Source organism: Pleuronectes platessa, chromosome 3 (assembly GCF_947347685.1).
Source record: "Pleuronectes platessa chromosome 3, fPlePla1.1, whole genome shotgun sequence".
Classification (NCBI taxonomy): domain Eukaryota; kingdom Metazoa; phylum Chordata; class Actinopteri; order Pleuronectiformes; family Pleuronectidae; genus Pleuronectes; species Pleuronectes platessa.
In genome coordinates, this window is record NC_070628.1 from 9,593,463 (window position 1) to 9,618,666 (window position 25,204).

At 42.7% G+C, this 25,204-nt stretch overlaps 1 protein-coding gene across 10 annotated transcripts in view; it reads left to right on the top strand.

Moving 5' to 3' along the window:
* inpp4b (inositol polyphosphate-4-phosphatase type II B) overlaps positions 1-25,204 on the top strand; it is a 100,409-nt gene that overhangs the window by 24,924 nt on the left and 50,281 nt on the right. For 7 of the 10 annotated variants that reach the window (XM_053418257.1, XM_053418256.1, XM_053418255.1 and 4 more), the window contains 2 exons: positions 4,997-5,076; positions 24,582-24,693. In XM_053418257.1, coding sequence (XP_053274232.1) covers positions 4,997-5,076; positions 24,582-24,693 — 192 coding nt within the window. Of the gene's footprint in view, positions 1-910; positions 1,342-1,361; positions 4,837-4,996; positions 5,077-24,581; positions 24,694-24,744; positions 25,182-25,204 lie in introns of those variants that run through there. The other 3 variants (XM_053418258.1, XM_053418263.1, XM_053418264.1) reach the window with 3 other exon arrangements.

Below are 25,204 nucleotides of genomic sequence, written 5' to 3' on the forward strand. Positions count from 1 at the left end.
TAACTGCCACCAGCATCACCACAGGGCAAACAAAAATCCCATTAATAATGTCAAAGGAGCAATTTAGAATCCAGTGATTTCACCTACACTCTCAATTCCCGCACCCCACATCCCATATTAAAAAAGGGTTGAGTCCCCATCAACGTGACCTCCGGTGCTCGGTGTATTTGCACCTGATTGTGCACGCTTACAAATGTTAGGTGTCTCAGCAGGTGTGCATGTGTCCATAAGTGTGCGGCACTCATTGTGTTTGCTTGTGTACCTGCGAGGGGGTGATAAGGGCCAGTGCAGAGCGTCTCCTTTGTTCTGTCGGAATTACTTCCCCCCCCCCCCCCCCCCCCCCCTCTTGTCAGCACGGGTAAATTAAACCCGGCTCTATCCGAGGTTCGAGCCTGGATAGTTAAAACCAAAGTGAGTTCAAATGTATAGGGAGTATGAGTGTGTCAGCAAACCTCTCATTGTGATGCTCCATTATGTTGGTGTGAGTTTTGGAGTGTTTGTAAAGGTTGTACGGAAACACACACTCCCACGTATACACCATGCATCGTGTGGTCATAACTCATGTTCATTCAAGTAGCCATAACAAGTGTTTCTTTTCCTGTTGGCCCTCTGAGTCACAGGCTGCAGCCGAGGTGTGACACACAACTCTGTCTCTGCCTGTCTCCGTCTCTCCCCCTTCCCCCCCCTCCCTCCCTCTTTTCTTTATATCCTTCCCTATCTTTCTCTCTCCTCTTTTCTGTCTTGCTATCTTGGATTTCTACCCATTGAATTGTCTATCTTCCTTCCTTTCAGGCTCTTCCTCTTCTGTGTTGTTCTGCCCTCCTCCTCTCGCTCAACCGCTTGTATTTGTCGACTTCCTCCCTCCCCTCTCCCTCCTCCTCCTCCTCCTCCTCTCTCTCTCTCTTTCTCTCTCTCTCTCTCTCTCTCTCTGGTCTCTCCTACTGTCAAGCCAGCCCCAGCCGCAACAGCGGTAGCGCCAATAGCTCACTCTCGCCAGTTCTCAGTCACGGTGTGGGCTGCGGAGTGTGTTTGTGTGTGTGTGCATGTGTGTTTCATGTGCGGGCATGTTTACAATGTATGCATCAGCCAGTGTTGCCTGCAGCACTCTAAAGAGCAGATATACATGGACTTACTCTAACTGAGGACTGACGGGAAGAGATGTAGGAAGATCGTCCAGGAGCTCATTAAGAGGAGGAAGGAAGAAGGAAGACGTATCATCTCTTTTCTCTCCCCACTTTATTTCAGTCTGTCTCGCTTTCTGTCTCTGGCCTCTACGTATTCCTGTAGCTCTTTTCTCCACCGGTTTACTCGCTTGCTGATAGGACTGTGTACAACAGAACTGTAAGTGGACTTCCGTGTGTGTGTGTGTGTGTGTGTGTGTGTGTATGTAGGTGTGAAAGTAAACTGTATGTGTGTGTGTGTTTGTGAAAGTAAACTGTGTGTTTTCTGTGTTATCTCCCTCTATGTCAGTGTTTAACCCGCTGTGGTCATGATGTGAGTTGCCCGACTGGACACATTTGCGTGCCTGTGTAAATGGCATGTCATGATATCTCTAATGACTTAATTAGGTCAATTAGTAAAGCCCTGTTTGTAATGGAGGGGCAGCACATCCATGTAGACACCCCTGAACTCTCATGCTATAAATCTGCTGATATTCATAAATGTGTGCCAGATGCATATTATTCAGCGAGTGCCAAAACTGTAACTGCTGCCATTTATATCAAATGTCATTTGTTGGCGTAGCATCTGAATGAATGTCCTCTCCTCCAGGTATTCTCTGCAGTCTGTGTGTATGTGTGTGTGTGTGTGCGTCGGTCTGTTTGAGAGTGAGGGACAGATAGGGAGAGAGGGAATGATGGAGAGAGTTGGTGTGTGTCTGTGTGTGTGTGTGTCTCACTCTGTCACCCAGGGCATTGAGAAAAATCAATAGATCTACAGCTTGAGTTGGACCATTTACCTCTGCCAAGTGATGGGCAGACACTTTGGCCTTCAAAGATCCACAGACAAGCTGCCTGCAGTAGACTCACAGGATGTCAGCTCTGCGTCCTCCTGCACAAGTGCCTCTCAGTTCCAATCCTCAATTGAAACGTGTGTTTGTCTCCCGGTTCATGTAACTGTCACTTCTTCTGAAAACCTGTGAGGGGGGGGGTCATAGATCAAAAGTTTCTCACATGGCCAATAGAAGCAGTCAAGAGAATGAGCAGGAGCAGGCGGAGAGATGGATTGAAGGAAGAGAGAGCCGGAGCATGTGAGAAGGGAACCGAGCGAGACCATCATAATCAATCCTCCATGATCCTGGAAGAGCATCATTTATCTTCTTTTCTCACTCCACTCCTCCTCCTGCCTCAATCTTTCCCTCATTTTCTGTGGTACAGACACTTTGATCTTGCGTAAGAAGACGGTCTCCGGAGCTTCATTTCTTTTAAAGCCTCCATCGTGAGGGCCCATAAAAAGATGCTAAGGAATGGATTTTTAAGACCATTTACCAGGCGTTCTGTAGCGGCTCGCGGGTAATGGCTACATAGGGATATAATGTTCCTCCTCAGTGTGTTATGCCCTTCTGTGCCTTGTGCCCTGAGTTATCAGGGCAAACTGGGATTGGCCTTAACACGTCAGTGCTGAGGAGTATGACGTTGTGCATAATAAGTTTTGCCTGCTGGGTATCCTGGCTGTTTAATTCATGAAGACATGGGAGTGAAGATGGTTCTTCATTTTTTGTATCTTTCTGAGTAAATAGTTTTTTCCACCTTTGACTATTTTTTGGTTTCACATAACACTGTTGACCAACCTTGTGTTTAGGTCTCTTCCTCTTTCTTTTTCTGTGTGTGTACGCATGCATGTGTGCCTCAGTGTTTGCCCACTTGAGAGTGGGCTGGGACATGGGAGCGTGTTTGGGGCTGTGTTTTTGCCGTGAGCATATAAGGATTCGTATGGGCTAGCAGGGAGAAAATGATTGAGAGAAAAGGTCAGTAGACAGGATGGCCTTTTCTTGTCTACAGGAGACTGCAGGGAGACCAAGAAGTGGGAGAGAAAAGGGAGTCCAGGGGGAGGAGGAGTGAGGAAGCTAGACTAAAGGTTCAAGTGCAGCCGAACAATTGAATAAAATAAGTTAAAGAATTTGAATGTTAGAGCAACTGCTGTGAAGCAGCAGTGCAAAAATATTTTCAGCAGAAGAAAAAAATCTAATCTCCCACAGCTAAAGATCAGAGTCAGGCCTCTCATTACCTTATTATAGGGAACGTAACAGTCATGAGACCTGTGTGTCAGGGTGCTGGCTCTGATCCGTCACGACCACTTAACCACTGCTGCCATATGACCCCAGCTCTATGACACTGTTCCACGTCCTCTCACTTTTTACAGTAATTCACAACTGAGACCCCAACTTTCCAGTTAGTGATGATGTAAGGTAACACAAGGTCAGGGACTGCTGTCAAACGAAAAAGGGATTTCCGTTTAAGATTGGGATATTTAACAATACCAACAAGACACTGATGTCTCGACAAGAGCTGAATCAATTACTTAATTAATGAGTTAGTTTATTTTAATTGGTTTATAAAATAACTGCCAAACATCTTAAAATGTAATCATTTTATGCATTTTAAAGCAAATGCACCAAACATCTTGTTTAAACTTCTCGAATATGAAGATTTGTGACCTCGGTTGTCAAATATGATTCATCCATCCATTATCTTGCACTGCTTATCCTTTGAGAATCACAGCGGGGGGGTGGAGCCAATCAGGGCTGACATTGGGTGGGAGGTGGGGTACTCCCTGGACATGTTGCCAGTTTGTCACTGGGCCAAAGCAAAGACAAACAACCACTCACACCTACAGGCAATTCAGGATCTCCAGCTAACCTAAGATGACTTTGTCCATCAGGTTCATACCAAGAACCTTCTTGCTTTGAGGCGACACCACCATGCTGCTCTTCACATGCTAGGCTGGATATATTTTTGGGTATTTTTTTGTCATTTTTGTATCAATTAAAAAAAGTCAGTTGAAAGAATGAAAAATGATGTTACATTCAGTACGTTATTTTGCTTAATCAGAAACCCACTGATCTGTTGCATTCTTTTCAAAGGTTGACTTTGTTTTGAATTGTCTGAGGGAGACTTAAAATGTATGTGGTGCATGGAAGCTCCGTGGTGTTTTCTTACAACATCTGAAACATATTAAAATTTTTATTTTTTCTTATCTTCACATGCACGGCAGAGCATCTAACTGTTCTCGAGAAACACAGAGACACAAGTTATCCTTTGTATCGTCATTTAAAAAAAAAATCATCAATGGCGCTGCTGTAAAAGAGAATAAATACAGCCAAGATTGGTTGATAAAAGGACGATAACAATTATATTGGAGCATCTCAGTACATAAAGAAGCTGCAGACACTTTGATTAAGATTTGTTCCCCCCAGTGGGATGAAACACGTGGAATCACCTTTGTGCCCGTTGTTAATTACCTGCACGTTGTTCTAGCTTTATGTGGAACAAGCCTGTGACCTTGGCGTGGTCTTAACCCTCCCCTCCTCCAGAGCAAGCTAGCATGTTGATGATGTTACTTGCAGGTGCAGCACGTGTCCATACGTGTGTGTGTCTGTATGTGTTTGTTTTCCACAAATGCGGATCATCTCTCTTCTTTACTGATGGGCTCGTCCCCTACCTTTCTCTCTGTGACCCAGTTCTGGTGTGCTGACACCCCCTGTTCACATCACGCCTGCAGCAAACACATGTTGTCAGAGCAGCGAGAAAGAGGAGAAGGAGACAGAAAGGGGGAGTGGATTGTGTGTCCGCATTCTTCGTGTCAACATCTCTGCTTCTTGAAATCACAGGGCTTGAAGTGATTTTTTGACGCATTCTGTCTCTCAGCGTGATTTGATCAAAAGACGAAAATAACTGTCCTCTTCTGTCGCTTAATTTTTTTTTTTAACTGATCACTCGTTGCTGAAATACTTCACCTCTTGTTAATCGGCTTTTGTCTTCTCTCTCTGGTTCCGCAGAGCAACTTCCTGGGCAGTGCCACATTTTCTGTTGGTGATCTGCTGAGGGCTAAAGATGAGCGACTGACCTTGAGTCTTAGGTAAGTGTGTTGTTTCTGTCATACTCGATCCACTCCTCCAGCGTGTTCCCTCAGGCTAATTAAAAAATCTAACTTCGGAGTCCAAAGATTACCTCTCTTCGCACAAGAGCTGACAGACCGAGTTAAGCATCGAACTGAGACGAGGTGGGAAAAGAAACCAATCCACAGATGTTTGCAACAGCAGTTTCAGGGTTGTTGCAGAAGCTGCCAGCGTTGTTTCTATCAAGGATGGTGTTTTAACATCGGGGAATACAGTACTCTGATCTGCTTTTTGTTTGTTTAGTGATAGATTGGGGTGGGAACATGTTTCTTTTCTTAGAGGTTGTTAAATGAATTGAATGAAAAGGAACAGCTGTTATAAGTGGAGCTGGGGCTGTCGGTTATCATTTTTTTGTTTTTCAAAAAAACATTTTAATATAGAAGATACAGTGGAGCCAAAAAGAAGCCATCATGGACAGCAATACAGATTTTGACTGTGTGCAACAAAGCTGCTTGGATCCGGGAGTGTTTTCTCTCCTCTGACGCCAAGTGTGCTTATTATGGGATCTGTTGTGTTTCTCTTCCATACTGTAAGGTCCGGACCTTACTACGCAAAGTGCCTGTGGATAATGCATGTTGTGGTTTGGTGCTACACATATACAATGAAATTGAATATAATTAAATGGCGGTGTGGTGGTTTGAACTATCACTTCACCGCAAGAAGAACGATTCAAAATGTATATTTGGAGTTTGCATGTTTGCTTGTCTGGCTTCTACTCACAATCCAAAGACGTGCAGATTGGGTTTAGGTCAACTGGAGACTTTAAATTGACTGTAGGTGTGAGTGTGAAGTGTTGTTTGTTCCTGTGATTGCACTACGCTGGCGACCTGTCCAGGTGTCGGCTGTAATTGGCTCCAGCTATGCTAACCTCAAAGCGTTACAGATAAATGAGGGATGAATGAAGTGTGTCTCTCTGGGTTTAGGAAGTCAAGCTAAAATTAGATAATTGCATCAAGCAACCAGCAGAAAAAAAGACTCGTAACTTCCTGAAAGACGGGACTACAAGGATGTCATCAGCAACATTGCTACAGAGAAAGGTTCTTGACAAATAACAGACAAGTTGTTTCCTGGGACGATAATAACCTGCTTTGTCTGTACATAGTAACAATGCTGGTTCATAAAGAATAGCTACCAAAGTGTCACAGTGAAGAAAGGGTGATTTGATGGAATGTTTCTGTTGGTGTTTAGTTGTTTTGAAAGCTGTTTAACAACCTGGGAATAACAACCACTGTATTTTAAGCTGATTCATAATGTGTTACTTAACACCACAAGTTTTAAAATACCAGTACCGTGGCCGTTCTAAACCTGCCTCTTTAGAATGGGCTGTTTGCTCGGCCTGTGGTGATGGTGGTTGCAGCTTTTCTCTCTGAAACTGTCAAAGTGGCCTGCAGTAATTGAGCCTTGGTAAATGAAAACCTGCAGGGGATCTCAGTCCACAGAACCCGGAGGCTGCTCCACCGCTGCAGCACAAAGAGCTATTCACTTGTTTATTCAAAGTTTGGTGAAGGTCTCCTCGGTGCACAGGACCTCGGATTGGAGAATCCTTAATGCTGCAACAGAGCACTGGTTTTCTGTTTATACAAATTGTATTAATATTCAATCTATTACATGTCCAAATCACAACAAATTAAACACAGCCATTCCTTGCACCAATATGCATGCAAAATATAACGCTGATAAGTTAAACATTTCTCAAAATATAACACATGTTCTGTCTTGTCAACCATCGACTGTTACCTCAAAGGGTTATTTATCTTCGCTGTGCTTAGTATGAAACAGCTTCTGGTTGGACACAGAATCCTTCCCGGAACAAAAGACATTATGCTCAGGTCAGTTGCATTAGACACGACACTGATGAGAATGTTTCTGACTGAACAACGAGGTATCATGTGGCCTTTTTTTTGACGGGAGGCAGAACATTTGTCTTTGCTTGTAGCCCAAAGAGATAGGTCTGTCACAGGCACGGTGCTCACACATTGCAGTCCTGACTGAAGAGCTGTGCCGCAGAGGCTACGTGGAGAGGTGTGAAAGTTTACCATGGGGACCAGGGACTAGATTCCATCTGCTGGATCTCAGGCCATCTTGTAAATGGAAACGCTGCACCGACACACAAACCGGTTCTCGGTTTGGTCTGGAGTTCAAAACCTGCTTCCCCCCCGTGTCTCAGACTGAAGCGTTGGAAAGTCCCCCTGTCAATCAGAATAAACATATTGTTGCTTTGCATGCAAACAGTGTGTGTGATGCAATGGGCAGGATCTTTTCCTTCTACCTGTAACCTGTTCAAATGGAATTGTCTCCGTCCTGTTTGTAGTGTCACAGTGAATTTCCTTTTCCCTTCACACTCATAGTTGAGTTTTGAAAATATGCTTCTTTGGCACGCCTTCTTTTTTTTGTGCTCTCCTTTGTTATGCTTTTCATTTCCTGTTGGTGATCCCAGATCACTGGGTGTAATTGTTTTTTCCACGATTGACTGTATTAGCTGCAATGTGTTTGCACCTTTGTGTTTATGCACTCACACATTTTTGTGAAGGTGTTGCTGTGGTTGTTGAATTGCGCAGAATTGTTACTGCCCCCTTGTCCCGCTGCACTGTTGTGTTTCTTGTGGGTTTTGTTGTTGGCTTGTGACTTTGAGATGCCATAAAGCCCTCCAATCATACTTAAAGTGTTGCTTCAATGCTTTTAAACAAGCAAATACAGTTTCCCTCAATGTTCAGATGTTAGTGTTATCATTATAACTACGACTGCAGCGGTTGCAAGTCTTTTTTATGTGAGGGGTCAAAAAGCCAAGAAGTCTAGACAGTCTGGCTTAGAGTTTATACAAAATATTATTAAAACTGCAATTACTACCCTGCGGTATATTCCTCCACCGACCAGTACAGCTTTAGTCTACATAATCTTTTTTCCCGGAGTCATATGAGGTCACTGTGACCTTTGACCTCTGAAATCGAATCAGTTCATCTTTTTGTCGAAGTGCCAATTGGTCAAAATATGAATAAGTTCTCTAAAAGGCAGACTGAATGTTTAAAATGTTCAAAAGGCCCAAAACATGTGTTATGGGGTCACAATGACCTTGACCTATGCACTCAAGTCAATAACTTAAGGATAGATTTTTTCTTTTAAGGTAGTTTAAAGAATCACTGGGAGCTATACCTGTGCTGAATAATAACAAATGTTTTTTATTTAAACTCGCAGGCAGATCTGTGGCCCCTGTGTGGTCTGAGCTTGAGTGTGTTGCGCTCAGTGATGTGTGCCTAACACGCGCAGACAAACAGAGGAGAGGCTCCTGATTCGCTTGTTGCTTCATCCAGTGAGAAATGTGTCAGAGATGAGTATTTTCCATGAGCATGTATGATTCATCCTGGTTTGACCTGTGGATGAGCCCATTATTCACAGTTCAAGTTAGTTCTATCGGGCGAGCAGCTCGGATGCTGCAGCCCTGACGACAACAGGGGTACAACTCACTCTGCCCTCTAAGGAACAGATGCTTCATTTCAATACTGTGTTCTAGTCCCCGCTCAGTGAGTTAATTTGAGTTGACTTCGCTCAGCAGAGGGAACGTGGGACTACTTTGTCTCCATGAGGCAAGGATTGATTCCCTTCAGTGAATCTCAAAACCAATACGTCTTGGACCAGCTCCTCCTCATAAGCTCAGGATTTACAATGGTGCTGAGCATATGTAGAGAGGAAATTGGTATTTGACCAACTCCAGCGTGTGTGTATGTGATTTTTTACTTTTATTTTGGCCTTTCAGTGAAGTTCACTCTGCTACAGGGCTGTCCGCCTCAAAGCTCATTCCTTATTCTCATGAATTCACACTGCATTTCAGCTGCCCTCTCTTGTCCCAGGCCCACTTTCATGTGTGGCTGGTTGGGATTTTTGTCACGGATTGTTTTTGTTTCCTGTAAGGCCCGACCGGTTTGATTCGAGTCACCTCTTTTTCAAGGTCCCTTACTGTGTCGTTTTGAGAGGGACTGGTGGATTTATAGACTCAGTCCTTGTGAAGATCTGTTTCCAGAAGCCATTGAAATGAAGATGAGTATTTCCTGCCCTGCTGTAGCTCTCACATGACCAAACGGCTCACGAGGTGCTACAGACAGTCTACAGCATCCAGACCGAAACAGCACAGACACACATGCCTGAATAAAACAGACACAAACCTAAAAAAAAAAGAAAGGCTAGTGGGAGAATTGAGTTATTTCTTTGAAGTCTGGACCTTTTCAAAATCAAAGATTAGACATCTGAATGAAAAGGAATTATTGATGACATGTTTGGTCAAAGCACAAATTCAGTCCAGGTTTACCTGATAGTATTTTTGTTATACACCTATATAAACATTTCGAAAATGAATTCATAAGAACTATATTTTTGATGTGTTATTTAACGACTGCTGTCTCTCTGAATCGCTGAGTAAAGATGCAAAGAAATTCAATCAAGATTGAAAGCTGGATGCTGAATAAACGGAATTTATCCCTACTTGTGTCCTGATTGAGATGAAAAGTCCGAACAGAAGATAAGCACTTAAAACTGAAGTCATCTAAAAGGAAATTGGTTGGCAGTGAGGTCAATGTGTCATCTGAGGGCAAGTTTAAAATAGCTGCCGAAGGCGACGATATATATCTATATGCAGACGTGTGCAGGCCTGCTTGGCTCTTTGTGTGTCAGAGCAGTGTGTCCTTGGTGTTCTCTTGCCTGGGGTTACAACTTTAGGTTATTTTTTTAAGGCACCGCAACAAGCTGTTAACACACTATCAACTCACCTTATACAGTTGTGGAGTTTTCTCTTTCTATGCATTCAGACCATATGGAGTTTCATCCTCATACCTTTTGAATTACAGTCAAATATTTACACTTTTGGCTTTGTTTCAGTCTCCACCAAATCCTGAGCAAAATATGTGGCTCTGACAGCTAAATGGTTCCACTATGTTCACCAGTTATGATGCTTTAGGACATGTACTGACTCCGCACCTTCTCCTGGAATTATCCGAAGGGGCTGCATGTGAGAACACAAATATGACGGATGATTTGGACATTCTCTGGACTTTTTCCTGCTAGTTCTCGAGTAAAATGTGTGAGAGAGCTTATTGTAAAATGTCTGAGAGAGCTTATTGTAAGAATGCACCAGGATTCAAGAGCTGCTTGTTGATTGGCTGGGTTGTCTACAGTTGGTGGATTAGCTTCTGTGTGGCAGAAAGGTCGCCAAACCAGAACAATGAGCTGAAAGATGCTAAACTGCTCCACAGAAAATATGACTAGTGCACCTTTAACCTTACTCCTGTATTGTTATTTAATACTGAAAGATAAAGCTGTGGTATCTGTGATCGCTGTTAATCCTTCTCCCGCACCAAATACGCAGTCACACAATCGGCCTGGGAACAGTGACCTCAGTGCGGTTTTTCCCCCGGAACCTGCAGAGAGCTTGTAGTAAATCTCTCTGTGGTTATGTGTTATATGGACTTGGACTCCTTGACTGAATCCCCTGTGACCATCACTCACGCTGACTGAAGGAGCTGCTGCACCTAAGAAACGCTCTTATATCTGGGCTGAGCAATGCATCACATGGCCATACTGAGACAGAGGAGTTTATTTACAATGAAATAACTAATCACCTTCGCTACAGGGCTCTTAATTGTCCCGCTGATTGCAAACACAGTGTAGGTACATCTGGTACATGACCTGTATTATTTACTGTCACCTCATGCTGAGTCATGGTTGCCGGGCGTGTATTTTAGTGGTATAGCCTCTGATAGCCACGGAAAAGGAGATTAAATGACTTGATTACCTTCAGTTTATTCAGGACATGTTGTTTGCTTGGGATTTCATTGCATTTTAATTTCAAACTCAAGGGAGTAATTGAATTGCATATATTTACTTGGCTAGATTCTGCCTCTTTGTCAATCTCTGTGGGCATTTTTATGCCTAAATAAGTAGTGAGGGGCTGTATGTGTCCCTGCAGGATAGACTTTGCCTTGCTTTGCAGACACGCACCTTCTAAATCTAGCATATTTTAAATGGGGAACCGGGAAGAGCAACATAACCCATGTGCTACAGAGCTGCTAAGGCACAGAGGCCTCTCAATAATGCATGTTGTGTGCACACATGGGAGGAGAGATGATTATCTCCAACAGGGAAGTGAGCCTCAGTCACCCAAACACAGCAGTTAATGGTGTTGTATAAATGCACCATATAAAGAACTGTGCCAATAAAGTTGACAGAGGATAGGTAAGGGTTTTTAAAATTAGTGCCACACTCTCCAGGCTTCATATTCCTATTTCAGGCCTGCTTCGTCCCATGCACTCATCCTGTTGCACCCTCAGTCTCCCACACTGCAGCTCCCTCTCACTCCTCTTGTTATCTATAAAACCTTATGCACTTTGTACGAGAGGCACTCTATGACCCAGTTCTACAGCACAGTTTGAGATCTGATTTTGATATGAATTTGTATGCTCGCGCTGGTGTGAGTGTGTGCACGTGTGTGCATCAGAGGTTTACCATCGCAGGGCTACTATTATTACACACCAGTGCCTCTGCTGCCTGGTTCCATGGCTTATTCATCCATTCCCATTGGAGGGGCCTCTCTTCACTGTCCCATCTGTGAAAGTGCAGCCTGCTATCATCATAATGCTGTTCTGCCACCACAGGGCCTCAACCTGCAATTTAGTTCAAGTTCTCACAGTTTTCCCCTGACCTGAAAGTCTAAAGATCATCAACTATCTGATCTGGTGTCTGTGTTGTGGGGACCTACTTTACTTATGGGTCATAAGTCTTATCACACACAAACCCACATTATAGGGAGTTTCAGGTTGGTTAGCGTTGGGTTGAGGTTTGTCATTATAGTTACATTAAGTCAACAAAAAATGAATGCTAATAGGCCTTATTTTTTATCATGTGTTTATTATTATAATGTAATGATTGCATTATAATATAGTACCATAACAATGATTGTGTGTTAATTAGATTTAGTTTTATAAACGACATATCACATTGTCGACAGTGTTTAAATATAAACGTGTGTGTGTGTGTGTGTGTGTGTGCTCCAAATGTAAAGCAGAGTCACTAATTACACTACTCAGAGGAGTGATTCTTCTTCTCTCCCTCGTGGCAGTCACACACACACTCTTACATATGTCGCCATTTCTCACTGCACAGTCATTAGCTGCTCATTTGAACCAGAGGAGAATTTAGTCTAGGAAAAAATGAAATAAGGTGGGTAATTGTTAAACATATAAATGTCTATAATTATGGTGCCTTCTTGTTTAATCGCTGTACCGGTGAATAGAGAAACATATGTACTGAAGCACTCTGGGGGGTGGGGGCGGGGGGGGGGGGACTCAAAGGACACTTAAGGCCACAGCATTTTTGTGTATGGCTGTTGGGAAACACTTTATCAGTGGTTTGCACATGGAGGGGAATGTTGCAAACAAGTGTGTGTATGTGTGAGTGTGTGTGTGTGTGTGCGTGTGTGTGTGTGTGTGTGTGTGTGTGTGTGTGTGTGAGGGAGATGGGAAACATAAAATAATTGCATTTAATGCAGGTGGAATGAGTTTACATACATATTACCCTTCACGAAAGCACACACAAGGTTAACCATGCACACACACACACTTTACATAAGTACGTCCACATAGAGTCACATACCCTGCAATATACAGTGTACTGTAATCTACACCACGCACATGCACACGCCACATGCATGTGCACTGTATGTAAAAGAGGGAGAGAAATCAGTCAACTGAGCCAAAATAAATGCACACATGGCCTCCTCATTTTCCTCCTTCAATACAAAAAATGCCTAGTTTCTGCACTGTTCCTCCGCATAATCTGTGAGATCCCTCAGGCATTAAGGCTCATGGGTAGATTATGAAAATAGCTTATTCGGCCAATGCTGTACCGTGACATTAAAATGCAACTTGGAGAGAAAAACTCTGGGAAAAAGACACTCAAAAAGCTGCACAATTACCAGCCATGAGTTGGTAATGTAATAGTAAGAGTGTCACAAACACAGCTCTCAACCTGCCATCCATGTTAAAGAAGGTACTGGTGCTCTGGTAAGTCAATCATTCAATATCTATCTAGATCATCTCTTTGCAGTGAAAAACACATAAGTTGAAGAGATGAGAAAATGAGATGTGGTATTGGAAGCCAAAGATGGAGGAGAGAGATTTAATAAATGCGGCCCGACATGCTGCTGAGGCATGCTAGGGGCACGCCTCATCCCTCGTCCTTGTCTAAGTGATGAGGTGATGATAATGAGGACGTAATGGAGAGAGGAAAAGAGAGGGGGGAATGTATGCATCTAAAACATGTCTCACATGTTAGGTTTTTATTTTTATTTTGTATGCCATTGTCTGTTTTTGCTCTGAGATTAAATTGCGGTTTTCCATCATTGAAGCTGGGGCAATGTACCAATGCAATCTCTCCTTTTGCTCCAACTGCAATATGTGCACCAGAGAAGGTGAGGGTCATGCATAATATCCTGTCTGACTGGCTCTTTAATATCTTCCTCAATAATGCTCTGCCATGTCCATGTGGGCCTTTAATGAGTCTTAATCCAGATGGGTGTATTTCCTTCACAGTGCATTTAAATACTCATGCATTGCTTCTTAATTTTCATTTAAACCTAAATGATTGCCAGTTATAGAAAATACTGTAGATTTAGGTCAGTGTGAAAACTAATAAGTCTACTTGACATGGCTTCTTTTATGTATATTTAGTTAAAATATAGTATTTTTTATACATAGTTTGTTTAAAGTTACATATAAAATATAATTATGGTGAGAATCTATGTGAAATAAACCACATTATGACGACAGTTCAGTTTACGGTTACAGTTGAGTTCAAGCAGAGTTCATGAAGATAAAGACGCGACAATCGTCAACCGTAAGACTCAGATTTACATTTGTAAATGCTGATTGTCGTTCTTACTGCCTGGATATATCTTCAGTGTGTGTAGCACCATGACTTTAATGTGGGAGCATTGATGGTCGTTTGTGCTGTAGTCTGGAACATAACCATGCGTGTAAGGGAGAGGGTAACATAAACCTAGTGCAGTTTAACACGCAGACACACAAACACCATGCAACTGAATCCACCATCTACACACATCTGTGTAAACACTCACATTGCAGTTGGATGGGATATTGCTGTCGGCTATCGTTGTAAAAATTGTACAAAGCATTAGATTTGTAGATATAACAAGGTAACAGCTATGCTCACTAAAAGGGCGGGCATACACAGTACGTGCGGAAGACCAGTGTATTTTTTCATTAATTTCTAAATGTTCATTATAACAAAACTGTAATATATCGTAATATCAGTGTTTTTTTCCCACCAATTAAAACGGTTGCATGTGAAGTTTGGTGTGTAACACAAGGTTTGTTTTAAAGATTCTGCACCCACATGTTTTCACTTATTCTGGCTCACTGCACCTCTGGTCAAGTGGAAGGTGGATGGAGATGTGCCGGTAATTAAGTGTCCATTTACTCACCAGGATGATAATAGTAATTATCAAAATAATTAAACTCTCGAGTGGGGGAGTACCATAAGTGTGCAAGGGCCACGAAGTTTTATGGCTTCTGGGTAATACAAATACATATTCTTTTATATTAGGTTTGGTTTAATTTGTTATGTAAATTCAAAATTGAACACCATAAAAACAAGTGTTTTTTTTCTTAATACTGTGTGGGTGAGTACAAGCAGAGCTCGGCTGACGTCTCCAAGGTCTCACACATTCTACATTTGAGCACAATTTTAATTCACTGCCGTTAATTCAATTTTGGTTCATTATCAAGGATGAAGTAGTTTTCAAGACTTGTGCATCCACCAAGGAAAGCTGTAGTCACTGTGTTTGTTTTAGTTCCACTAACCTTGGGAATCCTCCGGAGTAACCAGCTCACTGCTGTTTAGAGCGTCTCTGCAAACAAGAGGAACTTGCATCTAGTCTTCTCCTGTTTGTCCAATCATGCACGCAGCATATCCAATGTGACATGTATCCTCCATTAGCATAACAAGAAGCTCATATTGACTCATAATGTTGACACTGTTTGGAGTCAACTGTGAGTCACGGTTACACCGAAGGGAAACGCGACTCGGGCACATTTCTGTTATTTTCGTTCGACCCTTATTTACATAAATGGTCAGTCAGGTCTGTACAGTCAGTCTCTTTGTGTGCGTGTAAAAATGTGTTGTTTCAGATATTATGTGCAGACATTCACATTCCACACCACAGGAGCTTGCGGATGTGTGGCCAAATCCTCCATTTAATAGCCTTCGTGTTTTTGTAATGAGGACTTACTGTGTCTGTGTCTGAGTCCAAACTGAGAACATTTTAGGTCAAGGTCAAATATTTATCTTGATGCTTGATCCTAGATATAGTATGCTGCAGCATGGAGGCGTCTTACACCCTGTCCGCACTAATGTGGATTTTTTTCAAAACAAACTTCTTCCTCTGCATTTGATCCTCTTGTTCAAACATTGTTTAAGTCACTTAAACCAGGATTTTTACACACGCATTCTAACGTACAGATTTTCAAAAGCAACAGATTCCATGTGTCCACGTGTAGCGTGAGCGTTAGGGAAACAACAACATCACAGCTTACTTTGTGAATGCCCACGGTTGCTTTGTGTAATGAGCATGTGCCAGAAACAACAACAATGGGGGTTATATGCCGTTTTCTCCATGTCTAGTTAGCACCGCTAGGTCCAATTACAAGTTACAGCTTAATTTACCATTACCTAGCCACATTTCAGGCATTCACAGGCATCTGCCTCGCCCAATTTAACTCGGACCACAGGCTTCCTTGCTGGTTTTTAATGGTTTGTTAATGCAGACTTTATCACTACGCATTGGCCTGATATGCTTGTTTGAGCGTTTGTGGTTGTTTTTATGTTCTCGTCTGGACAAAAACATTTCGTAAAACAAAGGTCCTGCAGACAGAGACATTGTTTTAAAAATTAGAAGTGAAAATATCAGAAGTATTGCAGAAAAGGCCTTGTTAAAGTACCATTAATGCTTTTACTTTATAGAGAGGACGAGCGGCAACTTCACTAAAGTTCTTTTCATTCGACTTTTCATGTCCAGTAAAGGTGGAAGCTAAGAGTTTCTTTCATTATTACCCTGTACATACACTCCTCTATTTGCACAAAGGTGACTTTCCTCTACACTCCCATGTTAGTCTAAAATTATATTTTTCAGAGAGACATAACTTTGCATAACAGGATCCCTTTGACTTTTCAACACTGTGAGAGGGAGCCTATGCAGAATGATAACTACCTGCCTGTCTATACCGATGAGCTGCATCAGCACAGCCTTAAACTCGTCTCATTCACTGAGAAGGAGACAAGAGCTCTGAGACGTCTCTCAACACCGTATCTCAAAGGCCAGTGTTGATAGCGGAGCCGATGCTGACCTTTCTTATTATTTTATGAAAATGGCTGTGGATCCTTTGGGGGAGATATAGCCTGAGATGCAGCCGGTTGTCGTAATCTCAAACTGCTCGCCGCACGTATTTATGTTTCAAAGCTTATTCTAGTGTTTCTCAGACTGGGCCCTTTTTTCTCATGTTTTTGGATCTAAATGATTACCAGGGACGAGAAATGTTTGGAGTTGGTCCAGTGTTTAGCAGAGAAAGCTTTACCTGGCAGTCTGAAACGGTGTAATACAACTGGGCATTTCTCCACATCAAAGTACATCCACACACAAGACTAGTCCTTGTTTTCCGGCTGTGATATGCTCAGGTTGTTATTATTAGTGTCTGACAACTTACTTGAGAGACAGTTTTGTCTCGTGCTCGACCAATCAGGAGTCAGTCTTAGGTGTCTATCTTGATGTTTCCTTTTTAGAACGGAAGAGGAAAATAATCTTATTTGGCTTTTAAGTTTGGCCCAATTCACTAACATGGAGGAGAAGATGTCAGATTGGATGGATCCAGAGGTTTTTGCTTCCTTTTTGGGGAGCTGTTATGTCGTCGGCTTTTTATATACAAACTACGGGTTTATCACAAAGCTGGTGAAGCTGAGTAGAATTTTCTTCTTGGTGTATTATTTTGTTCATAACATCTCTCTGCTGGTCAGTTTGTATGAACTTCTTATTCAGCACAGTGGCTTTTTCCAGCCTTCACAGAGATGGTTGGATTTTCTGTGCGAATATATTTTTCCAAAGGTTTTTTATAAATAAGATAAAGCTCTGAGCTTTTCAGCAGACACGCAAACATTTACACCCGACTATTTTCAGTCCTGCCCAACATTAAAATCCATTTCAAAATTCAGTTGTCTGATGTTTAACGTTTAATTCAATAACCTAGAGAAATTAGAAAAGATTCATCCCTTCACTGTCCCATTATCTGATAATCCCCGTTCATACTCTTTTTTAAATTCTTGTTAATTTAAGTGATCATTTCATTTTTAAACTTTAAAAATCAGTTAATTAATCTCTCCTTGTCGCTCAGTGTTAATTATTATCCTGCATTTTGGGAGGTTATCGACATTTAGCTGATTAAAATCCTCAGTTATTTGCCAAGTGGTTGTCTTGTTTTGTTGCGCTCAACGTAGAAACAAGAGATCCCTTAACTGAGATCCTAACTGCTTCAGATTCAAGACTGAAGTAGTTTTATTTATGTGAACTATACGGTTGTGCTCTATGGTGAGGATATTTAATGTAGTATGGCCTTTGTTCTGTCATAATTACTCAACTGAGGGGAAAAATCACTGTTTTAGAAGAAGAGAGTGTAAAATCTTCAGCGTATTCCTGTCGATCACTATATTAATACCAACCAATTGCCGTTGTAAGGATGCTGCATAGCTGAGGATTGAAGATGCAAATGCAAAGACGAGGCTGAGCATATTTTTAGTAAAAGTCTTGACTCCCGTGCTGCTCTATTCTGCCTCTCCTCTTCTCCGGCTTTGTTTTTTTTACCGTCATGACTAGAAACTCCCTATGGATTATGGGGTGCTGCTGACTGTGCTAACCTACATCCCTCATTGCTTTCTGCAGACATTCACTCTCCCATTTCTGTGGGTGTGTGTGTTACCGTGTAAAACTCCCAGCAGATCCATGGCCCTCCACCCTTCCTACCATTCAATTCCTCCACCAGTGAAAGGCAATGGAGCACAGAGCAGCTATCATGTCCTGCGCACCTATGTCAACAAGCCTATACACTCACCACTAGCAATGGCAGCTCTCACACTCAGTATGCATTCCTTCCGCTCTCACTCGCTCACACACAGACGATGTGTATTTAGCATGCAGCCTCCCTTTCAATCCCCTAATCAAAGCCGTGTAGGGACACAGATAAAGGTTTGTTTGTGCTTCCTCCCTCGAGGTCCTTAATGAAACCTGCTATTCCTTATGCCTCGGTTCTATTAGGTCTCTCAGGACGCTGACATAGATCACCCTGACACAAGCCCGTCGCAGCTTTGCAGGTAACTGTTTAGTAACAATGTAACGAGGAACAATCACCTGCCACATGGAGGAAGGAATTGTTCTCTGTCTTTTTCCTGATCCCCCCATCGAGTTTGTCTTTGTGTGTCTGCCTTTGTGTGAATATGTTCCTGGTTGTGGTGATGCCGGGTGTAGACGTCCTGCTCTTTTGTGTTTTGAAATGTGTTTACAAGGTCACGAGGTGCAGACACATTGATTACATTGACCAAAAACACTCATCTCTTTATCAACTAACAGGATTTTGCAAGTGCACTCGTCTGAGTGAAAAGAAAAATTCTAGCTTTCAGACACGAAGCAGTCTGCCCTGTGTATGAGTATTAAAGAGCAGTGAAAAATGGTCTGAGTGAGTAAACAAATGAGTGAGTATGGTCAAGTTTCTTCCATGGTTTAGACTTCAATGGGCTTTAGACTTTAAAGGGAAGTGCCTCACATTCTACACATCAGAGAGTGTTTACAGGTCTTGGGAAGTGACCACCTGAAAAGAATAGAATCAAGTTTGTGTGTGGTTCCAAACAGAGCTGCCGCCGGAAATAGGACAAATTGTTTCTATTCGTTTGAGCCTGAAGACAATAGGAATCTGGGGCTGTGGAGTTTATAGTTAAGTTTGTCGAGATTAAAATTTTACTTGTTGCTTCTGATGTTCTGTTCTGTTTTTAGATTTATGTAACTGCCCCAACCTTTCCATGACTGATACAGTGTCGACACCCTCCTTATTAAACCAGGTCACTGTGTGTGCTAAACTTTGAGATGCAAAAAAATTGATTTTACATTTTGACAATGTCAGAGCTTCACACTAAATACGAAGCTACAACCAGCAGCTGCTCGGCAAACATGAAGACCCGAAGTCCTTAAGCAGTGATTTCAGGAAGTCTCTGTGCCAGGACAAATATTCCCATACGGGAAGCCACAAGTTTCCTATTGTGATGTTCATGAAGTAATTTTCCGACAAAAGCTCTGTGCAGGCTCCAGTGCTTGATTCTCGCCTATCCAAGTTTACATCTACAGGAATGAGATATTTGAATTCTTCCAGTTTCGAGAAAGTTTCACTATTTATATTAATTAATCCTATAGGTATAAGAACAGCATCGATCTTCTTATCTCTCTCCAATCATTTTCCAGGAGTATTCATTTAAGCATTACAATTTCATTTCTTCATCCTTTCCTCATTCAGCTGCTGCTCACTGCACCTGTCTGAGAAAAGAAAACATAAACCACACCGCCGTCCTCCAGTAAGTGCAGGCCTGTCAGAGTGCTGGCTACACAGTGTTGGTTGGCTTCTTTTTTCTCAAGAGCAGTTCCAGGACTAAAACCATCTGCTTGACACAGATGATAGCAGACTCTGTTTTGTTAGCCTCTTTACAGTTTGTTGGAAAAAAATTATAAAGCCTGGGTGGCTGTGCGGCGGGGGGGCATCTGCTCTCTCTCCCTGTTTCAGAGTCATTGCTCTTAAAAAGACGCTTTGACCCTCCCCCTTAGTTTTTCAGAATCAGATCCGTGCGACTGGAGGACTCTTTTTGTTGTGTTGTGCAAGGTGCTGGATTGGTTTGACCCCCGTCCCACTGACGTGTTGATAATGTAGTATTCATTGAGTAAGTGGGGATAAAGGTCGTAATACAGTGGGCCCCGTGTCACTGCACCACCTGCTCTCTCCCACTCAACCGTTGCCTCCAACCACCCTCATTCAATTGTCATCGATCTGCATTCAGCTTTTCAAGGACTTCACACTGCATGTATGCCAGCCACCTTCATTGCCAGAGATTTTTAGAACAGGAATACACACACACAAACACACACACACACACACACACACACACTCTCTCACACACTGTGCACATATACAAAACACTTTGTTTTGTGCTGCTGTGATAATTAGGACTGTTGGGAGGGGATGATGTTAAGAATGAGGGATTGTGAGTGAGTATGTATATTACATACAGAACAGCTGCTACACATATTTTACATAGACACATATTACTATAGGTATTCACGTGATTGTGACTGGTTGTTTGTCTCTACATGTTGGTCTGTGATGCACTGACAACCTGTCCTCTGTGTATCCCGCTTCTCGGATTGATAAATGGAGGATGGATGGACGGAGATATCATCCAAAGTCTTTTAATAAAGCAATCTGCATGTGGTTCTGTCCGTCTGCAGTAAGAAGGGCAAAGCCTGTGGATACACAAGGTGAACATTTCAAATCTCATTTTTTATTCCCACGTCAGCCATGATTGTACATTGTTGGGGTTGTCTGTTATTTTATTTTTTTATTTGTTCCCCTTCTCTAGAACGCCATATCTCAAGAGCAGCTTGAAATTTCTTTTTTTTTTAAACTGACACAAACGCTCACTTGGATGTACTGATTTGAGTTTAGTGGTCAAAGTGGTTAATGTGAAGGTCAAGAATTCATATACCAATTATGGTAAAACCTTACTATTGCCTTTGTTTTCTGCATATTAGCTTGAGCTTGGTCACACAGGTTTGTTCAGGTTAAATCAGCTTGTTTTGATTGAAAATCTGATGCTGCTTCAACCTTGCATGCATAAAAAGCTTTGTTTCATTGCCAACCAAGATACACAGGTTATTATGTATTTATTTCAGATTCTGAAAATATATATGTTTCCTACAAGTCTCTTTCATCAAGAGAAAAGCAGGGCAGGATATACTTCAAGTGGTCCAGACAAGCAGGAGAGTGTGCTCAGTGTAAGGTCCCCTGGTGATTCTGGCCAGCTCCAGGAACAGTGACTGCAGTGTAGTCTTATTGATTGACTCAGCCCTCCACTCGCAAAAAGTGCAATTACTGCCGAGTCACATGATTATTGTCATTCATCCCCAGTGAAAATCTGGACCGGCAGCTTCACATGGACAGCTGGCGTTGTCCATTATTACAGTCCTGTGTCCTTACATCTGTCCTCGGTGAAAAGTAGCCAGCTCTATATTTAGCTCAGCCGTCCAGCTTTATATGGGTCAAGAATCCCATCTACACTTTCGCTGGTATACTTCAAGGCTGTCGCGTTCTTGTTGCCTGTGTAGGACCCTGGCAATTACTTTTCTCTGAACACCCCCGTTCCACAGACAATGAGGAGCTTAAAGTTGAGAATATTAAATAAACTGCTGTATCTTCTGCGGGCAAAATGCAGAGCAAAAACCCAAATAGTATTTTTCCGGATCCTGCTGTGAATTTAGCAGTTTCTTAAAGTTGAAGCTAAAGCCCTTGTGTGGGGTGAAAGCCGGTGGTGTTTTGCATGTTTGCTGTGGCTGTCATCTAGCCCCCCCCCCCCCCCCTCTCTGAGAAAATCCCCTGACGACCACAGTGGTGTTGTTACTTTGACATTTTCTGATGAACTTTCCCCACCCACAGGCTTTTAGATTCACACCTTTTGCAAAAGTATGAATTCCCCTTCGCTCGGCATTACTCTGAAAATCTCCCCTCCTTTGGACAGGCAGCCAGGCGGCAGACAGAGGCCATTTTCTCGGCCATTTCAGACCTTTGAGTTGTCTAACTGTTTTTTTTTTTTTTAACTCCCCACATCAATGGCATGAGCACAGATATCACCTTTACCACTTCCACTGTGGGGACGGAGCAATCTGAGAGAGATGCTACTGACAGGAGTATTTTACAGAAGTGAGGCAGACCAGTTTGTGACAGTTGTGCCAAATTAAGTCCTTTCCAGACATAAGCCGCTTGAAATGCCCAGAGCCATTTGTGCGGATATTCTCTGGAGTTTGTGTTAATTCTGTGAAGAACACAGCAGGAGATTGTACGGGTTGGACGTGTTCACAATAAAACTGAGATCTGTTTCCCTTTTTAACCAAACACATTAATTCTCATTGTACTGGCTGTCAGATGTCTTTGGATAAAAAAACATGACAATGTGACTCGCTGTTATATTCATTGTTGTAGACACAAAATAGTGTCCTTAGTGTCAGTGCACTTAATCTTAATGTCAGTCACTCTGAGGCCATTTATTGAGCATTTTTACCCTTTCTAGCTAAATGAAGTAAGCGTTAGCAGCGTCTACAGTAAAGAATTTCCGGATCAGTTGAAAGAAATAAGGAAAAGTACCAACTAAAGATTTATGTTTGTAGGATCATAAGTGGACATTTTGTATAAATATGTCTGTAAAAAGAAAATATTTTCCCTTTAGAAAAGTTGTCTCAGCCTTTTGGACCCCACTGCGTGGTTCATACAGCGAAAGCGTCTAAATCCAGCAGGGTGCCAATGGTTTTTCAAACAAATCACTCCATGTATTTCCATACGTCAGAGACTGTGTTTATAAATGAATCACTTCATTAATAACTAATTGTTTTTTGAATTGTGCCATATTCACAGCAGATATTTTAAGCACATTATTTTTGTCACTTTAACAAAGCCGTCAGATTAGGTGTTGTCATAAAAGAGAATCTCGGGCCAATTCGATTTTTTTAAAGATGGGCTCGCAGGCACAGAACAATCTGCAGATTTGTTTCCTTGCCAACTGCAGCAGACGGAAAGCAAGAGGGATGGTAGAGGATGGGAAGTGTGTGGGGGGGGGAATTCATCCACAGCTCTCATCAAAACATTCTAAGTTAATTTGAGGTCAGTCTGTGTGCAGCCTAAAGACTCTAAATAAAGACGTCTGTCACTTTCTTATCTTTTTGCCTTTCATCAGAATCTTCCTCACAGACAATTACACATTCACATTATATTTTAATAAGTGCTGAGTTTTAATTTGGCCACAAATACGAAAAGAAATGACAATATATTTTCCCCCAAAGGAATAAATCAATTATCCTGAAGCAGTCGCTAAAAACAACTCCTCCGTCTGTTTAACTGCAGGGTTTCATTAGTGGATGGAGGCAGAGCAATCTGAAGAGTGTAGGGCCGCTGTAACCCCTAAGGTTTGCCTCTGGAGGACTATCACTGAATGTGATGCATGTTAATCTCAATCTCCTCGATTATTTGTGGGCTACAGTCGGTACACACGGATTCTTCAAAGTCAGGGTGACTTTCTTTCAGCGAGCTCCAGTCCTCTGTTGCACAGAGAAACAGAGGGGGAGACAGATGACGAGGGTGAGGAATGATGGGGGGGGGACAGGAAACTGAGCGGAGGAGTAAACACTGAGACAGGTGTCTGGCAAGGGACAATGATTAGATTTATAAACCGAGCAATGATATTTTGTCTGCTTGGGGACTCCTGCAAGACATTAAGCGCTAACTGCATCTCCCAGCGTCCCACTAGATGCACACTTTTCCTTTCATCTCCCTCCTCGGGCTCCCGGTCCTCCTCTCCTGTGTTTCCTCGCCTTCTCCCCTTCCTCTACTTACCATGACTCCTTCTCTGTTTCTCTTCCTCGTGGCCAACTGAGATGGATTGGTCCTGAAAGCGTCCTTTCTGCTTCCATCACCATCTTTGCCTTTTCTCCTCCTCAAGCTGGGGTATGGTCCCCCCCTCTCTCTCTCTCTCTTCAGACCATTAGCTGCCACCCAACATCCAATATTTTCTCCAGCTGGAGTGGAACTGAGCACATTAGGGATGGGTCTGTTAAGGTGATCAGACTTGCTTGCCCGTTGCCCAGGGACCATTTTTCTTCATTTGAGAGTGTCTGTCTTGCTGCCAATACTATAGATTTCCTATCAGCTCCTTAATCATGGCTCCATGATTTGGAAAGTGATTGGTCTGGCTTCCTGATATGAAAACTTGAGTATAAATTCTGTGTCTGTCAGGGCCCACAGGAGGCTGGTTTATTAGATGGCCATTTGAACAGTTACACGAAATGTTCCTTCCGTCACCTCCATCAACTTCCCGTTGGCGTAGGCTTTAATCTGCATGCAGACTCTTCTGCAAAATCACCACAGCCCGAGCGTGTATGTCCCACTTTCACTTTATTTGCAGCTTTATAATTTCACAACCTGCTCGAAGCTGGAAATTATCCGAGGCCCATTGAGAGGCAGTAGCCAGAGGAAACGATCCTTTAAGTGAGCAGGCTTTTTTTTTATTCACGAGATTTGGAGGTTAACGCCACATGTTTCTCTTTCCCTCTCCCCTTCAGGTCATCTGATGGTGTGTGCGCAGCAGGAACAGTGGTGGTGAGTCGTCTGAAGATGGGGGAGATGGAGGAGGTTGATGTGGACCACATCACCACTGACATTCCACAACAGAAGGTAGAGTACCAGGGGGACCAGACGAAGCCTTGTGCTAATGCTGGGATTAGACAGGCAGTGCTCAAGTCCTCCAATGAGATTAAATTGACTGCAGTAAACCCAAATGAGGATTTACAGCATGTGTGCACCTTATCTGTCACTGTGAGTACATTTGTATTGTCTCGCTCTCATATGTCGACAGGATCAAAGACAGGTCTGAACAAATGACCTCCCTGACTAACTTAACTAAACTCTGTCCCTGTTAGATTTGGTTTGTAATTCGTTTGACCAAGATATTTCCTGGATGTTGTCACCGGTTGCCTCCGCCCTCCCTCTCCCTCGCCACTCTAATCTCACACAATACTTCCCGCTCAACGCGGCTCTGTAGTAACTCACATAATCAGGTGAGAGCGGAAAGAGGAACAGAGCGTGTGTTCTCCTGCAGAGCTTGACAGTAAACCGAGGACTGTGTCAGCCGAATGGGATGCCGCTACACCAGAAATGAAGTCGTACGTACACTTTCTGATTCCTC